Source organism: Trachemys scripta, chromosome 8 (genome assembly GCF_013100865.1).
Source record: "Trachemys scripta elegans isolate TJP31775 chromosome 8, CAS_Tse_1.0, whole genome shotgun sequence".
Taxonomy (NCBI): domain Eukaryota; kingdom Metazoa; phylum Chordata; order Testudines; family Emydidae; genus Trachemys; species Trachemys scripta.
The window spans coordinates 30,453,993-30,472,909 of NC_048305.1; the positions used below are offsets into that span (position 1 = coordinate 30,453,993).

An 18,917-nucleotide genomic window follows, 5' to 3' on the forward strand; every position below is an offset into this window, starting at 1 on the left:
GGAAAACAGCTATTAGCTCAACCAGCTTGTTCTCATTTTCTTTACAAACAGTTGTTGAAATATGGAAGTAGACTGGGTCTTGGGAGATGTGAATTCAATTCAGAGCTCTGCCACAGACTTTCTCTGTGTCCTTGGGCAAATCATTTTGATTCTTCCATCCATCCAGTTCATGAGCATTTGTTTTTATAGTGGTTGGATAAAATCCACTTTTACTTAAGATATTAAATGCTATGTGATCCACACTGTATGTTTGTTTGAACAGGTTGCATCCCCAAAACAGATACCATTAGCATTACTTTCTTCAGGGTGACTTGCAGTTTAGTCTGAACCAGTTTAGCGCCGATGTAAATGGCACTAACAGATCAGGGGTTAATCTTTCTTTTTCCTCAGCTCCATTTGTTCCATTTCCTCAGTTTCAAATGAGGATAGTAATATTTCCCTTCCATTGATGGTTTGGTCTGGACAGGACATCTTTCAGGATCAGAATGAAAACTCAGTAGTGGTCCAGTAGATTCTTGCATCTGAAGAAGTGAGGTTCTTACCCACGAAAGCTTATGCTCCCAATACTTCTGTTAGTCTTAAAGGTGCCACAGGACCCTCTGTTGCTTTTTACAGTAGATTCTGAGATCCCAGGAGATAGGTGGGGTGGCAGCCACCATGGTAAAGCTTGCTGCAACAGTGGTTGGCAGACAACACCTTCTTCTCTTTGATTCCCCCCCCCCAGTCTTTTTAAGGACCCCAAAAGACAGTGATGGATGGATTTAGTCTATCCCTCATTATTTTGTTCACCAGTTAGACCCAATTTCTGGCACACCAATTTTGGTCTCTTGATTTCCATTTTCACACTTCTCCTGTTTTCCAGGCATGATCTTAACACAGCCCTTGAGTTATATCAGGAGGCCTTTATGTTTGGACTAATTCAGTTTTTCTTTCTCCCCTTTTCACCTTTTCCCACCAACATTTATTGTTATAGATTATTGTGAGATTTTACAAACTGTCACTCGCTTCTCACAGTCAAGCTCACAATTAGGGTGAATACGTAGACCCAATTATTACAACTGTCCCCAAATTCAAGAGGCAGTTGCTCAGGTCTAAGAATCTAATGGATTTGCAGACTAGGTTCAGAGAGGTCATTATAAACTTCCTGCTTCTGGTGTTTGGGTATGCTGTAATGTGCTAATGTCATTCCCAGTGTAACACCATTAACTGTGGAGTTCTTTGGACATAGTTAGGAAACACACAAGGAGGTATCTGACTATCTATACAAAACTAGTAACAGAAGAGTCCAAAACTGGATTGGAGATTAAATAATGTCTTGCAGATCACAGTATTTGCTGTTCATTTTCTTGATACACACAGCCTACAATACTCTGTGTGCACTGCTTCCCTTTTAAAGCCTGAATTTCACATCATATTTTGGTTGGAAGAGACAAAGGCTGTGCACATCTTACAAACTTCAGTAAAGACAAATGGCTGACAGGCAGGACTGAGTGGAAGTTGAAATATCATTTATAAATTAATATAATGCCTAGTGTTTCCATTTCCCAACTGATTCCACAGATAGATCTTCCAGTGTTTTCAGAGGTTGCAGGTCTAGCTCTTCTGGCACTGTAATTCTCAAATATTTTCTTTGAATCTTCACTATTGTCTCTTTCAAATACATGTTATAACTCTCTTAGCAGATCCCTTCATCTCCAAACTGAATATCAGCCAAACAAATAAATGTAATGCCAAGTTATGTTTGCAAATGTATTCCCTCTCTAGAAACATCACTACAGCAAAGTTTAACTGCCTCCATCCCCTTTTATCCTTTCACTGGCTTTCTCTTGCCTTCCACATCAGAATTAAGCTCCTTGTCTTCAAGGTCCATTGTACCTGCTCAGTCCTCTACTCTCAGTTTTCCACTTGACCACTCCAGCAACATGACCTTAACTTTCCTCTGGCTTTCATGCCTTTCCCCTTATTCTTCTTTATACATGCAACCTTCTTTTTTTTGGCTGGTTTGCAATGGCCCGACATTCTCTTTCAAATTCATCCTTACTAAACTTCCACAAGGCCTATTAAACCTTGCCCTCCCCACCTCTGAAATATAATTCATAAAACATTAAAGCAAAACATCAAGGTTGCGCAGTTAGTCAAAGTCAGGGGATATAAATATAAGGTCCAGCATTAATATTCATACATCCATGTTGCACAGACTGATTTGTATTCCTGCTTTTGTGGTTAAATTTGAAGCTTACTGTATTGCCCTCTATGTTGTAAAATGTTAACCCTGAAATATACAAAGTAGCTGAGTTGATGCTCGTGCATGAAGGTTAACTGTTGTTTTACCTGAGCTGGTGAATGTGCAACTGTAATACTTCAGTTACACAGTTCTCCAAAAATGATTGAAGAAGAAACCCTGCGGTGGGCTAGCAGGTTGAGAGAGAAGTAGAACTGACCCTCCACATGCACAAGTTTTGTATTTTTAAAAATATTTATTATAAGAAACCTCCTGGCAGGGGCAATAGAAATAAAGGATGAAGCTACACATACAGAACAATCACAGGCACTTATAGGCCAGCTGTGATTGTTAATGAAATATCTAATCTGGGCTAATCTTCAGATTTGAAATCCCCTTAACCTTTTACCTTTCAGTCTAGATAGCATAGCCAGGACAGGCTTACTTCATCTGGATCTTTTGCTTTTCAGTTTAATCTTTTCTTGCCACAGTGGCCCACTAGCAACATTAGTTCTAGCCGAGGGGGGTAGGGTTTAGAACTCCTGCCTTTCTTCACATTTCCAAGTTTGTTATTAAAATTCACATTTCTAACCTTATTTGTATCATACCTTGGTACTATATGGTAATAAGAGGACTTTTGTCATCTAATATACACATTACTACAATGCACTAAACTCTTTCTACATATGATTACCCCTCCAATATTTTCTTTTTCTGATCTTTAATTGTTAATCATGGGATGAGAAGCCATTTATTAACTTGTGGAACCCACCTAACTTGGCAATAACTGCAAACAGTCTTTGAAACGTAAGCTTGTAGGTATGTTCTTGTCCTGCTTCTCCTGACAAAGAGTTTCCTAAAGTTGTAGCTCAGAGATGAGATTGTTATTTATTAGGTTTACACCAAACACAAAAACCAAGCCCAGATATGGTACATGGGGTAGCCTTTGCTCAGCAGTAATACAGAATAGCAGTTTAACTGCTAGTCAAGATAAAGGTCTTATTGGCAGTTCTATGTCGGGGGATTCATACATTTGCCCTCATTTTGCTATAACCAGTGCTGTCTTTCTTTCACTTCTTAAAATGAATGGCAGTGAAACTTAATTTTTATCTTGGTTTGCTATCCTGATACAGTTGTATTTAAAAATATTTTGATTATTCTAAAATCTTTTCCTCCTCTGAACTGGTAAAGATAAAAATGGATTGAATCGGAATCTTGGGTTTAAAGTACTGTCTTTCATACTGAAGGATCTCAAAAGTGGTTCACAGCACCACAATAGCACAGTACCACTGACATGAAGACAGCTCTAGGAAGGGAGAGTGGCACACAGCTGGCACCAGGGCACTGCACAACAGTGGAGGGGAGGAGAAATTTTGACTAAAGACACCAGGACAAATTTGTACCCTTGAGATAAGTGCCATGGAAACTGTCATTTCCCTGCAGGTCTAAGAGGATACAGCTTAAGAACTCCTTCACGTTCATAAGGGTTTCATTAATAGAAAACAAACTCATAACTATCTCATCACACTACGTATTTCTAATGTAGCCAGCACTGTGATATATGAGCACCAGCTGAGCTGCCAAACATCACTTTATTAAGAGGAGATTTTCCCTATTTCTTGATGCTTTTAAAATGATCTCCCTTTCCTGAGGTAGAATTGTTCAGTTTGTTTCAATGAGATGCTTAAAATCTCATTTAAAAAAAAATCTTCTTCATTCTGACTACTAAGGCTTGAGAGTCCTGCAAACTCATTTATTTAATAAAGAATAATCATTTCCCTTTCAAATGCAGCCATGGCAAGTGATCTCAGATGTGTTCAACATGCTGTATTTTGCTGCTGGGTATCAAGAGTTAATTTTGTCCATTTGAGACTTTAATGGATAGAAACTCATTGCTTAGTGTGTTCACAAAGGGGCAAATCCCATCCATAGCAGCACAGATTCCAAAATGTAGCAGAACCAATGCAGTTCCTCTGCATGGTGGTACAGGGATTAGGGAGTTAAGGCAGTTGCTGTTCACTCCAGCTCTGTAGAGGATCCTTATGCATTTACATGCAACATGACTTTAGAAGAGGGGTAAGTAGTAAATGAGGTGGTCACTTGGTAGTGTCTTGCCTTCCACCAACCTGAAGTCTGATATAGCAACTTCAGAGCACATAATCTGCAGTTGCCCACCCAGCCTAGTGTTTTAGGTTGGACCAGTAGTTCTCAACCTATTTACCATTGTGGGCTGCATATGCAGCTCTCCATGTATTATGTGGGCTGCATCCACACAATATATATACTCCCTGTATGGCCCTAAGGATGTCACATGTGCTGCCAGCTGCGTGCTGATTGGACTGCGGATTGAGAACCACTAGCTGAGAACAGGATTTGATACATTGTTCTGTATTTCTGCAATATAAGTATCTATGGATATCTCTAAAATATTTTGCTATATTTACAGTAAATCTGCCAGTCCCAAACTGCTTAATTTTGGATAGTCTTGGGACCATTTAGTATTTGACGTTTAGCTTCCAAACAATTCCAAAGGCAGTTGTAAAGTTGTATGGTAACTGTCCAATCTTCTTTGATCAAACTCAAAATTCATTGAATTTTCTCCAATTGAATGGTCACTTATGTTGCTGTATCCACCAGCAGGCAGTCTAAATATATTTAACATAGCAAATATTTGTGTGTTCAAAACTGCCTTTATTTTACTCTAAAGAATGTAACAGCTAATTTATAACTGCTCAGCTGTTAGTGCTATGAGCAGAGATTTCTAAGACAAGCAAATGGTTATTGGTAATAGATTTTTAGGAACGAGAAACATATACCCATGATAACATATGTGAAAAGATATGCTTAAATGTTTTTGTAGAAAAGAAGCAGAAACATGTTAAATAAGTTTAAATGTAAATCACCATTTCAATAATTCATGAAAAAATAATTTTACAGGTCTACACAGTTAACAAAACATGTCTTAATAATAATCCACAGTTCTACTATCTCATCTTTCTGTACATCTCAAGATCTAGGAGAGAGATTTATTTTATTTTATTTAGGACCAGCTCCTTTCAGTCTCCGAAGTCATTTACAGTTTTTCTTTCTTTATTTTTGAAAAGAACAGTGTTTGGTTTTCCAACTAGGTGTTATTATGAAGAGAAAAATGAATACAGGAGTAATAACTTCTATCATCTCATCTTTTATTTCTATTTATTTTTATGTATTCCCTGCTGAGGCATTGTTACATTTTACTTTTATAAACAATGGGCATTTAGAAATTGACACTTGCTTTTTTCTCCTGCTAGTCACTTATGTTAGCAATCAGACATGACCTTGGGATAGGGGCACTGTCACTGTCAGTGCATGGCTCCATCACCTCAAGGTCTGGAAGGAGCCTGTTATATATAGTCATTACTTCTATTCAGTGACTGAACACATCAACCCTATAATGCAGTCAGCTTCCACACCACCCTAATGCCACTTCATTGCTTGAAATGACTTTATATTTGCAGCATTCTTTCTGTAGTCTTTCTGACTGAGGGTGACAGCTTCTGACATTTTAGGGACAGGAGAGATGGTGCTAATAGAAACCGTTTTGTTGTGTTATTTGTAGTGAAATATAAAAAAGAGCATCACCTGCAAAACTGTCATGCAGGGTTCATCCCCGTTGACTCCTGTTTTGCTGCTTAACAGCCCTTCTTATAGGACTTTGGGAAGGAAGGGACATGTATACTTTTATTGGTATCATATCAGTAATTCTGTGCTCACCAGCGATAACCCTACTACAGGATTTTGTTACAAAATATATAGACACCTGCACCCAACTCTCACCTCATAATGCCAGGATAGGTTCTCACTTTAAGGAATGTAAATACTGCATGTTTTTCTATCTTTCTCTCATTCATTTACCATTCACAGTTATTAGTTCTTGGAAGCTGAGTATTGGTAACTCTTGGAACTAACTAGCTGAACCTCGTGTTTTAGCATCACTATAGCACAATAACACAGCTTAATATAAATGTCTATCTTAAAGTCTCTGCTAAAATAACCCTCAACATATGCTACATATACTTAGAAAACAGGGTGTTTATGTACTATAGTGATGGGCACTATAGAAAACCCCGAGAGAGAGATGCTGCAGAATGTAAACAACAATGAATGTTCTACTCAAAGGATAGAAAAGTTTAGCCAATAGCATATATTTGAAAGCATGAATGTGTACACCATAGCATACATTTCAATGCATTTGGGCTACTGTGTTTTATTTCTTCCTTATACATTTTATTAACACATTGCTAGGTCTCTCTAACTGCATGTGGTATTTGTATTTCTGTAGCACCTGGTCATTGACCAGAATGATTGCATTACTAGTTCTCCTTTGTGAGTCTTCTGTGGCCAGAGTGAAAGGAAGTAGTCTCAATTTGTTATTCTACATTACTCTGGAAATTGATATTTATATATGGGACTCACATGTCCCTTATCATTCCTAAGGCCTTTGTCACATATGGATGGACGTATATTTGTGTACTACTTTCACCTCATGTGGAAAAGTCCTTTAAAGCTTTAAAGGGAGGACACCAATGGCATTATATAGAAATGTTATAAGGTTCTAAGAAATTACAATACCCTTTTAAAGGAAAGAATATTCAGTAAGTTTTATTTAATTATATTGCACATCTATAACTATTAAAACTTTGGGATGGTAAAAAAAAATCTATAGAAAGGGTATTATATTAGGATTTTTCATAACGGATATCATAACTTTACCGCTTCTGTGCTTGCTTCTTCTTATGTGCCTTTCAACCTGCTGTTGTAGTATTTTTGCATTTGCGGGAAGGGGTGGTTTGAGAAATTGTGTTGCTTGAATGGCATCATTAGACATGAAGCAGACAGCAATGCAAAGGACTGGAAGAGGGCTACTTCGTTGAATCTTTGAAGGCTTAAAAATTAAGCAATCTGTTGTTGACCTATAATATGTGCTTAGTTTCTTCAAAGCTTCTTTAATAACCTTTTGTTTTCATTAACCACGAAAAATGTCTGCTTCGTACTATCTGCACAGATTCAGAAACAGTGTTTTGCAAAGAAAATAACTCGGTAGAAATCCTGCAAGGTTTTGCTAATTGTTTCCTTTGAAATGATGCTGAGTGCGATCTACTATCAGTGACTTCAATGAAAGTTGGAAGTACTCAGCAAGTCATAGGATTGAGCCCCAAAAGGTTAACTTCTAATCTCTAGACTTTCTGAATGAGTTAAGACTTTGGAAGGCAAAGTGAGTTTCTTTGTCTCTGCCTATTTAAACTCTGCTTAACTAATAACAGAAGGCATATTATTTATAAAGCTAGAATTTCTATCAAATGGAATGAAGTATTCATGATAAAATGCTGACTGGCTGCATGTTATAATCACAATGAATCAGGATGGCTAATTAGGTGCATCTGTATGCATGTCCTATGGCTGATTTGTACTCCAATTTCGTTACCCTTCCGCACTCTCTATCCCCTTTCTATCCATACTATGATGTCTTAGCCCGTGTAGGTAACCATTTGTATGCATGGCCTATCTGTGCCATGAAATATTCAAGCTAGAATGAGCTCAAGAATGGCATTCCTGGCAGAGTGGAGGGGCAGCCAAGTAATTCAATAGGAGACAGGTGGATAAATAGGGAGAACAGAACTGTGAAGGGCTTGGAAGAAGAGGACAAAAATATTGAATGTGATATGGTGGAAAGCAGGAGCCAGTGGAGGAATTCAAAGATGAAGGAGGATACCAGGCTGGAAAGATTATTTTAACATCTGCTGTTGATTGGATGTAGGGGGTGCTGTATGTCAAGGAGATTGGAGAGGAGGAAGCTGCAGTATTCAAGATGTCAGGTGGTAAGAGCTCAACAACAAAAAAGCTGTGTGAATAGTAACAAAAGGTTTGATTTTGAACATGTTGTGGAGGAAGAACAATTTGGATACAGGCTGAATGGGTGAGGCAAAGGAGAGGAAGGGTCAAACATGAACCTCAGATGTTGTGCCTGCATGAAGAAATGGATGGCAGTGGTGTCAACAGTGACCGGATGTAGGAGAGGGGGATGTTTGAGAGGACATCCAAGGTATTAAATTTTTGACCATGTTATATTTAAATTGAAGGTAAGACTTTATGGATGAGGATTCAGAGGGGCAGGATGAACTGAGACACGACAAGAGTGGAAATAAAGATTTGTGACTCATTGGCATAAAGATGGTAGTAGCATCCTAGTGAGCAGATGAAGCAATAGTGCCTAAGGCAGCTAACTTGGTTTGGTCTCTTTCCCAGCGGACAAGTGTGCTTATCACAAAATCATCACTCTACTTGGCCCTAACAAGCAGCTGTAGTTTAGAGAATTTGATGTGAGACCAAAAATAAAAATACCTGGGTTCTCTTTCCAATCCAACTCTACCATTTACCAGCTGAGAGACCATGAGCAAGTCCTGAGCTTTCTGACACCATTACCACATGTTCAAAAATAAATAAATCAATAAAAATAAAAAGACCATGTTTACCAGTCTTTTGTAATGCACTTTGGAATGTATGGGTGAAAAAGAGCTGCTTTAAGTGCACAGGGATTGAAAGTCTCAGGGGAGAGACTAAGCATTGAATGTGCAAAAGAGTCAAGCCCTCTAAGTCAGGATTGAGGCCTTTTGGCAAGGCAGCATGGGGAAGCTATCACTGCTATTATCCATCCTCTACCTGTTCAGTGAAAATATAGTGGACATGAGTTTCAAGAGTGGAACTTCTTATGAGCACTGTGTTCACACACAATTAATTAAAGCTTTCTGCAATTTGTGCTTTCCTGCTTTTCAGTTCAAAATCAGAAATCCCATTAGATCATTTTGTCCCTTTTGCTTGTCACTTCTAACATGTTGCATTGTCTGTAGGTTTGAACTTTTAGCTCATATTTATTAAGCTCTATTTCTGTGCTTATACCTCTGTTAGTAACTTTCATTTTTCTAGTGCAACATGTACAAGAGGTGGTGAAAACTTTAAATTATTTCTGTGAATATTGATTCAACTCATTACATTAAGTTATTGGGACCATGTTTGTATGTTTGTGTACCTCTTTTGCATTTGGTTTCCATCAGGAGTCTCACAATTGATCGGCATGTTTTTGGTATGAATATTTGTCCCAGTAATCTTCAAGTTAGATGTTCAGTCTTTGCATAAACTGAATTTTAAATTTCCACTCACTGACATTGACAATGAAAGTTCTTGCATGCTCATCCAATCAGAAAATGGAGATACTATATAATATATCTTACCAGGAAGAGCTAAGCAATGCTGCTTGAACATCAATATTTGTGATAAATCTGTAGAGTAAAAAAAATTTAAAAAGGACATTTAAAAAATGTCCTGGCATTCATAATATTGCTTATGGCTAAAATCAAAGAATAAAATATTCATTGTAAATTATTCAGCTATAATGGGTATAAAGACAAATATATGTGAACATGGGCAAAATTATTAGTAGGTAAAATATATTGTGAATTAAACCAAAACAACCCCCCTAAAATCTATCATAATCATACAATGATTATTTAATGTGATCCTTTTCAGTTTTCTGTGACATCTAGACCTCTTTTGTTGTTATGGCTCATGATCAATGTTCCCTCTAATTTTTGACAGGCCGTATCCGCAAAAAATTTCTTCTATGCAGAAGCAGAGTTCAGATTTGTGCGCCATGAGGCAAATGCGCTGATGTAGTATTTCATTTTTTGTGCGTGCCGTGTTTTGCCGTGTGCGCGGGGTTTAGGATCTGTGTGCGCGCGCACATGCACACAGCTTAGAAGGAACAGTGCTCATGATCACATGAAATATTTTATTTAAAAGATATGACCCATTTCTCTACAAAATGTGTTCAAGAGCCCAATACGCATTTGAAATTTGTTACATATTGCAACTGATTCAGGTGCCACTGTCCTTTGCTCGATCCATAATGCACGAAGGAGCAAAGACAACTAAAAATATACCAATGAAATGGTATAGTAAATAGAACATCTATAATTATTTCTGTTCTAAACTTTAATGTTTATTACATTAGTCAGAAACTTGGTAATCGAGTTTTCAATCCAAATGCTATTTTTCATGCAGTAAAAAGCTAACTAGCCCCTTTTTTATCCAATTTAAAATACACTGGACATTTGCCATCATATTTAACCTTTCTTTCACTTAAAAATGAAAATCATAAATCAATCAACATAAATCAATTTGCCATTCCCAATGTAATGTCAAAAAGAATCAGACTGTTGGTCAGTGAGTCTAAGCAAGTAGACTAATTATTTAGCTACAAGGGAAAATAATGTGTGAACGGTGCATGTAGGTATTAGAGAATGTGTGAGGCATTCATCAGTTTCAAAGGTTTGAGGAAAAAGAGGAGCATCTTAACACCTTGCTGCAGTGCTTTCTTTTGCTGGCTAGCCTGATAGAATCAGAGAAGTCAAAACCAGCCAGATTTCCTACTCCTAATGAGATTGTTGGAAGCCTGTTGTGGGATCCTCCAGTTTCCAACTTGGCAATTATATGTATTCAAGTGTGCGTATAAATTCTGTCAATGCCTCTGTGCTCTATATAAATACGCTACGAGAACTTGCTCTCCATTAAGTCCATTTAGTTTTTTTACCCATGTAGTTGTATTTCCAGATTAGGGAAGTTCTGAGGAAGCACGGACTATGGTTTAGAGCACAGCACTGGAAGTCATGCAGTGTGGGTTCTCTTCTTTACCAGTGGGGTGTTTGACTTCTCCTTGCCTGCATTTTCCCATCTATAATATGGAGACAATGCTGTACCTTGCACAGTGTTGTGGGGTTTAATTCCGTGATTAAGAGTTTGAAGGTCCTTGACTAGCATATACTCTAGAAATGCAAAATACTGTGTTTCCTACTCCACAGTGAATCACTTCAGGGGAGGATGGGATTGCATTTTACAAATAGAGAAATTGAGGGAGAGACATTAGGAACTTATTCTAGACCACAAAGGGGCTCAGTCCTGGAATTAGAGATCATGCATCTCCAGGCCTATTGGTGGGCAGGGATTTGTATGAGAAATTCCCACTTTCACCAATGGAATTTACCTGTTTATGGTGTGTTTCACATTCATTTATAGATACAGAACCCCAAAGTCTTCAAAAGCAACAAAGTGGTTCAAATTACTCTGTCAGATATTTTTAATAAGGGAAAAATTCGAGTTATTGAACCTGAATAATATTTATCTTGGCGGGAAATGTCTTCAAATATTCTCCATTGCTATATACTGTCAAAAATTAGATTGGGGTGTGATTTAAATACTGGTAACAGACAAGATGCTGTCCTGTGTTGTCTTAATATCCAACTGTTGGTTCCAATAAGATTCTGATTTGTCAGGATCAGTTTAGGCCATCATTGAATTGTATAATATGATCCAGGCTAAATAAAACCCTAGTGTAATTCGACTGAATTCTGTGGAGTTACACCAAGGATGAATATGATGTATGGATTGTAGAAACTTAAAACAGGAACAAAACCATTACCGTAGAGTCCTTCCATAAGGTTTTTGAATAAGCGAAATCGGAAAGGAAAATTGTAGAGAAGCAGTGGGGCACCAAGGCAGGAATATATTGATCTTAATGCAGCAGCTTTTTGACACTGTGGAAAGGATTTGAAGATTTTGTTTACTGCAGGAAATGTTCCTATTTTACTCATATATATTTTGTTGGATGTTGGTATCTGTTCCGGATAATTTTAGGTTGTGCACAAAGAGCTCTTCAGCTCTCAAAGGGTGAAACCCACTTACGCTTTTAATGCAGGGCTTACACGATATGTAGGGTTTTGTTCAGGCCCTCTGCACTGGGGTGAGTTTCTCTCTATCTAACTAGTTGGGAATAGTTTGTAACAGTCACATGCATTTTGTGTAATACTTTTAAACAAGTGCTGAATGCATTTACTGTCTCCTGTAAGCTATAGCATATCACAATAATCATCTTAGCCATTTAGATATAATTAGACATCTTTTTTAAATAAGAAACCAATTGGAAGCATTTCTTACTATTTACAAGCCTTTTAAAGTAGCATTTGCTTTAGCTGCTCCTGGGATGGCCAGCCATTCTCCCAATGGGAAAACTCTCCTACCGCTGCAATATATAATCCTTTATCATCAAAGCATGTGGGAGAATTTCCCAGTATTTAATTTTGGTTATCAAGAGAACAAAGCAATCTGCCGTCAGCAATAAGGAAGGATTGCACACTTAAAATATAGAGGTTATTCTCCTCTCAGTGCATGTGCATGACTCATCATTAATGGCAGGTACACAGGACCATATTTTGCCCTTGATTCCCTTCAGAATAAATGGGAGTTTTGCACAAAAACTGCAGTGGAATATGGCACAAAGAGGCGAGGCCCTTGTTGTCTGGAGACACTCAAATATGGCATAAATGCATTGGATGCCTCTGGATTTGGTGAGTAGTGGGATGTACTGTATTTTACCCAGCCCTGCTATGGTTTGTGGTTTATTGTTATTACCTAATGATCCCCACATGAATCTCCATTAGCACTATTTATTCAAATTCTGTTATTAAGAGCAAATGCAGACCAGTGGTTATAAAAATCCATCTCTCTTTCCTTTATGCTAATTGTGTAGTAGTAATGACACACAACTTTGTATAGTAGTAAAACGTCATGTTGTTTGCATCATTTTCCTTCATCGATCATTCAGATTTACACATGTTTTTAATATTACTTCTCATGTTAGTTCAAAATCATTATAACCACCTAATATTCAATTTACAGCTGTGGAACAACTATTTTCATCTGGCAGTGGCTTTTATTACCCAGGATTCTCTGCAACTAGAACATTTCTCCCATGCAAAGTACAATAAGATCCTGAATAAGTAAGTATAATATCAATATCTTAGATGGTATTTCCTTTACTTTCATAATAAAACATCAATAAAACCAGTGGTTTTTCCTTTTTCTCTTCTAGATATGGGGATATGAGACGTTTAATTGGCTTTGCTATCCGTGACATGTGGTACAAACTTGGTGAGTAACTATACAGTCTCAAGCACATCTGTACCCATAGTGCCCCCACTTCTCTTTGGAAAGAGTCTGTGACATGATTCAGGAATTTTAAATAGATCTGATTTTCAGCACTGTCAGATGTTCTTCCTTTGGCAGCCCAAGCAAATGCTGCCACCAGCAAAATCACTTCATCTGCATGGTGTCTGTTATACATCTGAAAACTCACAAGCTGTTCTCTTAAAATTTAAGAAAGGATTCTCAGAAGATTTCAGCAATATTGTCTAAATCCACACCAGAATTAGTTACATTTTCCCTGCTGTGGTTTTGTATTCAAACTAGATGTAGGATTTCAGATAGTCTGAAGGTTAGGGGCTGTTTGGAACTACGTTAGTTGTGGGCCCATCACTATTATTACACCCTGCATACAGCCACGTAAGAGAGCAGTGGCAGAACTTACATTGTGAGTCCCAAACTGAAATGATGATGATGATAATCTTATCCTCCTTAAATTATTCTCACCCTGCTTTTAGGGATGTGAGTGGAAGACTATATATGCGATCAATACCTGTGACTATATGGTGATAATGAGACCTGGAAAAGTCTGGAATTTAGTTCTGCTAATCACCCAAAAGACTAGATCTTTTGGTCTTGCTATCTGAATCTGTAAAGGTCAAACCCTCTGTCCTCTTACAAACTCCATCATAGATTTTAATGTCAGAAGGGATTATTAGATCATCTAGTCTGGCCTCCTGCATAACATGTTTCAGCCTGTTAACCCTGTATTGAGCCCAGTCATCTGCATTTCACTAAAGCATATCTTCCAGAAAGGCATCTTGGTTTGAAGATATCAAGCGATGGAGAATCCATTACTTCTCTTGATAGTTTGTTCCAATGGTTAATCACGCTCATTGTTAAAAATGTGTGCCTTATTTCTAATTTGATTTTACTTCCAGCCATTGATTTTTCTTATGCCTTTCTCCACTAGATTAGAGAGACTTTAAATACCCCATATTTTCTCCCCTTATACTTGTACACTATAATCAAATCACCTCATTATCTTCTTTTTGATCAGTTAAACAGACTAAGTTCGTCAAGTCTCTCACTGTAAGGCTTTTTTCCAGTCCTTGAAACACATTTTGGTCTACTCCTGCCTCGTTCCAAAATCCAGGATTGTCTTCAGGGGAGGGATAAACAACCTCTCTCATCTAGACCTAGGAAGCAGGGAGCCATTCCCTGTTAACTGCTGAAGTGATCTGACACTTGCCAAACAGAACCCCCACCCTCCACTGCAGGGCAAATACAACAGGATAATGGTGAGCTTAAAAATGCAGTCACTTCACCAAGGAAAACCAACAAACATGGCTTCTGCTGATTCACCTGAGTATCTGGGGCTAGGCTGAATAAACTAGGGGCCTGGAAGGAATGCAATGAGTCTTATATAATTTGTCCAACCACATCTTGAAACTTTTAGCCAGAAATGTACAATTAAAAGGTATCTTGAAATGTTCACAGCTATCCAAGGGAGGAGAAGTTCCATGGACTCAAAAATAAGCAAATTTTGTAGGTTTATTTCATGGAAAATATTTCGTGTAGCTCTATAAGAGATGGGTGTGTTTAAAATATAAATATTATATTTATCCTCCACTGGTTAGATTTCTGAACCTGGTATATGTTTAAGCTTTGTAATAGCTAGTTTAAATTTAGTCATGTGTCTGGTGTCTGTTACCTCCACTTTAATTATGCTACTGCCTTAATCCCAGGTTATTTCCATTCTGAACATAAGTTTATTTTGCTGAAATGAAATGCATTTTTTCCATTGGCACTTATAGTCATAATTCAGTGGCATTGTATTATAGTGAAACTCTAATAGAGGAAAATGCTAGTTGAACAGATGTGGTTTGGTTTTATCAACATTAAAAAAAAATAAAAAGTTAGCAGATCTGTCTAGGGATTTGTGAACAAAGTTCAACTAGCAGAGAAATCTTACTCATGGGTCAATGTCCCCTAAAATATTAAATCACTGGCTAAGCTTTTCTTCTTCTTATTCTCATCCTCCTTATCTCTGTCATCTGTGGGGCCTGTTCTAGGCTTTCTCCAGTGAGTTGCTGTGGATTGGCTAGCTCTCTGTAGTATTGAAGATACATGGTAAATCCCATTCTTCCCAAAGATGCCAACTCCCAAATAGACCCTCTCTTGCATTTGGAGCATTCAGTCCCCTTTCCAAGGCCTATTATAATGAAATGTGCTTACACTTCATTTCTATGTACACCAGTCATAGAGACTAAGGCCAAGGTATTAAAAGGCATCTAGTGGATTTGAACGCTGATTTCCCATTAAAATTAATATGATTTGGATGGCCAAATATATCAGGCAGCTTTGAAAATCTCAGCCTAAGGGCCCAGTCTTGCTTCTGTTGAAGTTATCCTATTGTCCTATCCAATTGTTCTAATTACTTGAATGTGAGCAGACCCTAAATATTTTGTATTGTATGGATAGCTACCTTTTTCATACTCCTCTAAATGATTATATGAGAGAGAAAAGCATTGTGAAGTAGAACCCAATCTCGAACCATGTTCTTTAGTTTCCCAAATGGTATCCCTTGCTTTTCTGTGTACTAACCAGTGAAAATTGAATGCAGGGGCCCATATTAAGGAAATAGAGAGGAAAATATGTCTGGTTACTTTAAAATCATGTTGACCTCTGAAAAGAGAGCAAAAAGCTACAGTATGAAAGATGTCAGCTCACATTAAATTTGTTCATCTTAGAGGTAGAGCTCAGAAATGACAAATGTCCTTTTTGGTTACTGAACATGTAGCTTCAACCTATCAAACAATCATAGCTTCAGTTACAGCCCCGTGGGTCACTTTCTTTTATGTAAGGGGAGATCTAAAAGTCTAAATGGATTGGGGAGGAACATAATTTGTTCTAAAGAAAAAATCAACAAGTCATGAGTAGAAAATACAGGGTATCATTAAAGGCTGCTGCATACTTAGCTTTCTTGCCATTTTGTTGGTCTAAGGGTATTCTAGGCAAATTTAATGATCTACAAATGAGCCATTTTCAGCTGTTTGCTCTACAGTAAGCAATGACAGACTTCTGTTGAGTATCAAAGATCAGTACTGCCTATCCAATCACTTTTTTGTTCTTTAACATGTAGGATAACTGTGGAAAATGCAGGGTGTCTGTTTCCTTCACACATGTAGTATCACATTGTATTGATAGGTACAAGATTCTGTAATGTATTCACCCTTCTACCCAAGACTTCATTGTGACAAGGATTCCTTACATCAAAACATTGTTGTAGTGTGTCCTTTTTCCTGAATTTTTGCATCAATACATCTTATTTGAGGGGAATGAAATTTTCCCCTTACAGTATGTCCAGCTCTTCTTAGGTTTGTATTTCCATCACTGAAGTTAGGATAGACAGCGGAAGGGAGAGAGTATGTAGAGGCAGGAGTTATCTGAGCCTCAGAAGGCAACAACTGAAGCAGACAGTTGCTGAGGCTGTTATAACACCCTATACTATGAAATCAATTATACTTTTCAAATATGTACTGAAAGGGGCTGTGTTAGTTGCATAAAGACATGGAAAATATTCTTTTCTGCTAAAAGACTTGTTTGGGTCTCTTTCATGAAGAGCACTGAGATTTCTTTGATATCTATATTTCACTGTGCAGTTGCCCAACTGACCCCGATGTCAGTGCTTGCCTGTGCATTTTGAATGTTTGCACTCGTCCTAGTGATCAGATACTCTGTGGTAATGTTTATTTAAACCCTGCAAATTCTTAATTTGAGACTAGAGCGTTTCTTTGCTTTTAGATAGAGATTTTAATGCAACAAATATTATTCAGGCAAGTCTGGTTAAGGCTTACTATTTTAGCATATTGATTGTTTAGATTTCAAAGCAATAATTAAAAAAAAAAAAAAAAAGGATCTGCCCAATTAAGAGCAAAAGAAAAAGAAAGCCTTTAAAACCACTGTCGTCATTCTCATTCTTTAGTGTCTGGTAGCAGTAGGTGTGCCTTTTAAGTTAATCTCTTTTCCCAAATCAACCCTTGCTTTGTGAACCCAAAAACATCTCCACTATTATTTTTCTTAAATCCAGTAACATTGCAGAACATCTCTAGAGTCATTCCATTCACTCTGTATTACACTGCCTGTATGAGGGTCGTTCTCTGCTTCTACTGCCCCTCCCCAGACCTAACAATCTGTGCCATAGCAACAGCCAGAAAAAAGGCCATCTTAGAAAATTCAGACATTATCAGTGTCATAACCATCATTTGATATTAATTCTCCTCCGATTTATTTGATCTAATTTCCAAACTGCTACTGTCTAAAGAAAAAAACTTCATAACAAAAGTAAATACCATAAACCATACACAGACCAAATTGTTTATTTAGACTGTGCTGCCTGGAGTAGGGAATGAAACGGTAACATAGGCTGGTGGATTGAATTTGAGACTACAGGGAAGGAACATTTTATTCCTGGCTCTGACACTAACTACCCTGTGTCCTTTGGCAAGTTCCTTAACTTCTTTGTCTCTCAGTTTCCCCATCTTAAAAATAAAGAAACATAGCAGACCTACCGCAAAAAGGTGAGAGACTTAAGGGACTTGCTTCTGCAAACATTAACGACCAAATGTAGTGCTTACTATCATCAACATTCCAATTTATTGCAATGGGACTATTCATGATGGTAAGCCATACATTTGATAGAACCTTATGTGTTTTCAGGATCTGTCTTTTAATGACTTTGAAGTGATAAAACCCTCTAAGTGGTAAGTATTGCTCCAGTGAAGGGGTGGCCATTGTTAAGTAACAGTAAAATTTATTTTCTCTAGTTTCCAGTAGTTGTTTTTAAAAACAATATTTCTTTGTCAGGTATATGCAAGCAATACCTCAGAGTCAGGGGGTCAGAATCTCTGTAGCCTGTTGCAACTAATCAGAGATCTGCATCCCCTTTAGAGAGGTTCTACTTGTGCGCACCTTCATTGTTCTATGGAAGGGGAAGCTCTTCTCCTAGATTCTCTCCTTCTCCTAGAGTGGTTCCTGAAAGAGACTTCTGCACCATATCTCATCACACCAGTATGAAACTGATGTGAGAGGAAAATCAGACTAGTGTGGTATTGATGCCCAGATGCTACAATGATGGGCACCTTATATAATTTTTTTAATAAATAAAATAAGACACAGGAATTGTAAAGTTGGTCACATTTGTTGATGGCAATTTTTCTCCTTGCCTGGAAGTACCAGATATTACACGCTCCCAGAGGCAGGACACTGGATTTTATGGACCAGTGTGGTCAGATTCATATAGAAAATCCTCTTTCTATGAAACGATCAGCTTTTGGAGAATATTTAGTACCTGGTTTCTTTTTAGATACGACAATTGCTACAACAGTTCTATCATGTGTCATAATTGCAGATGTCTCCTAAAGCACAATCTGGGGTTCTTTGACAACTCATGTAACTGCTGTGCTACATGATTATTTCATGTGGCTTTTCAGTAGTTGTGCACATGATCTATAATACCTACCAGGATACAATTTCCCTTCTGGATTTTTAATGGTTGACATTATTCATTAAGGAATAAAGCCTGATTTCCCCCCTCCCTTTATAACTTAGATAAGAGAACATGTCATATAGCTATTGTAATACTCTCTCCAATTGATTGGTTTGGGGGGAGGGATGTCTTAGA

General features: G+C 37.7%; 1 protein-coding gene across 1 annotated transcript in view; it reads left to right on the top strand.

The window, feature by feature from the left end:
- Window positions 1-18,917, top strand: part of DOCK2 (dedicator of cytokinesis 2) — a 494,284-nt gene that overhangs the window by 404,787 nt on the left and 70,580 nt on the right. The window contains exons 31-32 of the mRNA XM_034779264.1: window positions 12,989-13,089; window positions 13,182-13,240. Of these exons, the coding sequence (XP_034635155.1) occupies window positions 12,989-13,089; window positions 13,182-13,240 (160 nt within the window). The remainder of the gene's footprint in view (window positions 1-12,988; window positions 13,090-13,181; window positions 13,241-18,917) is intronic.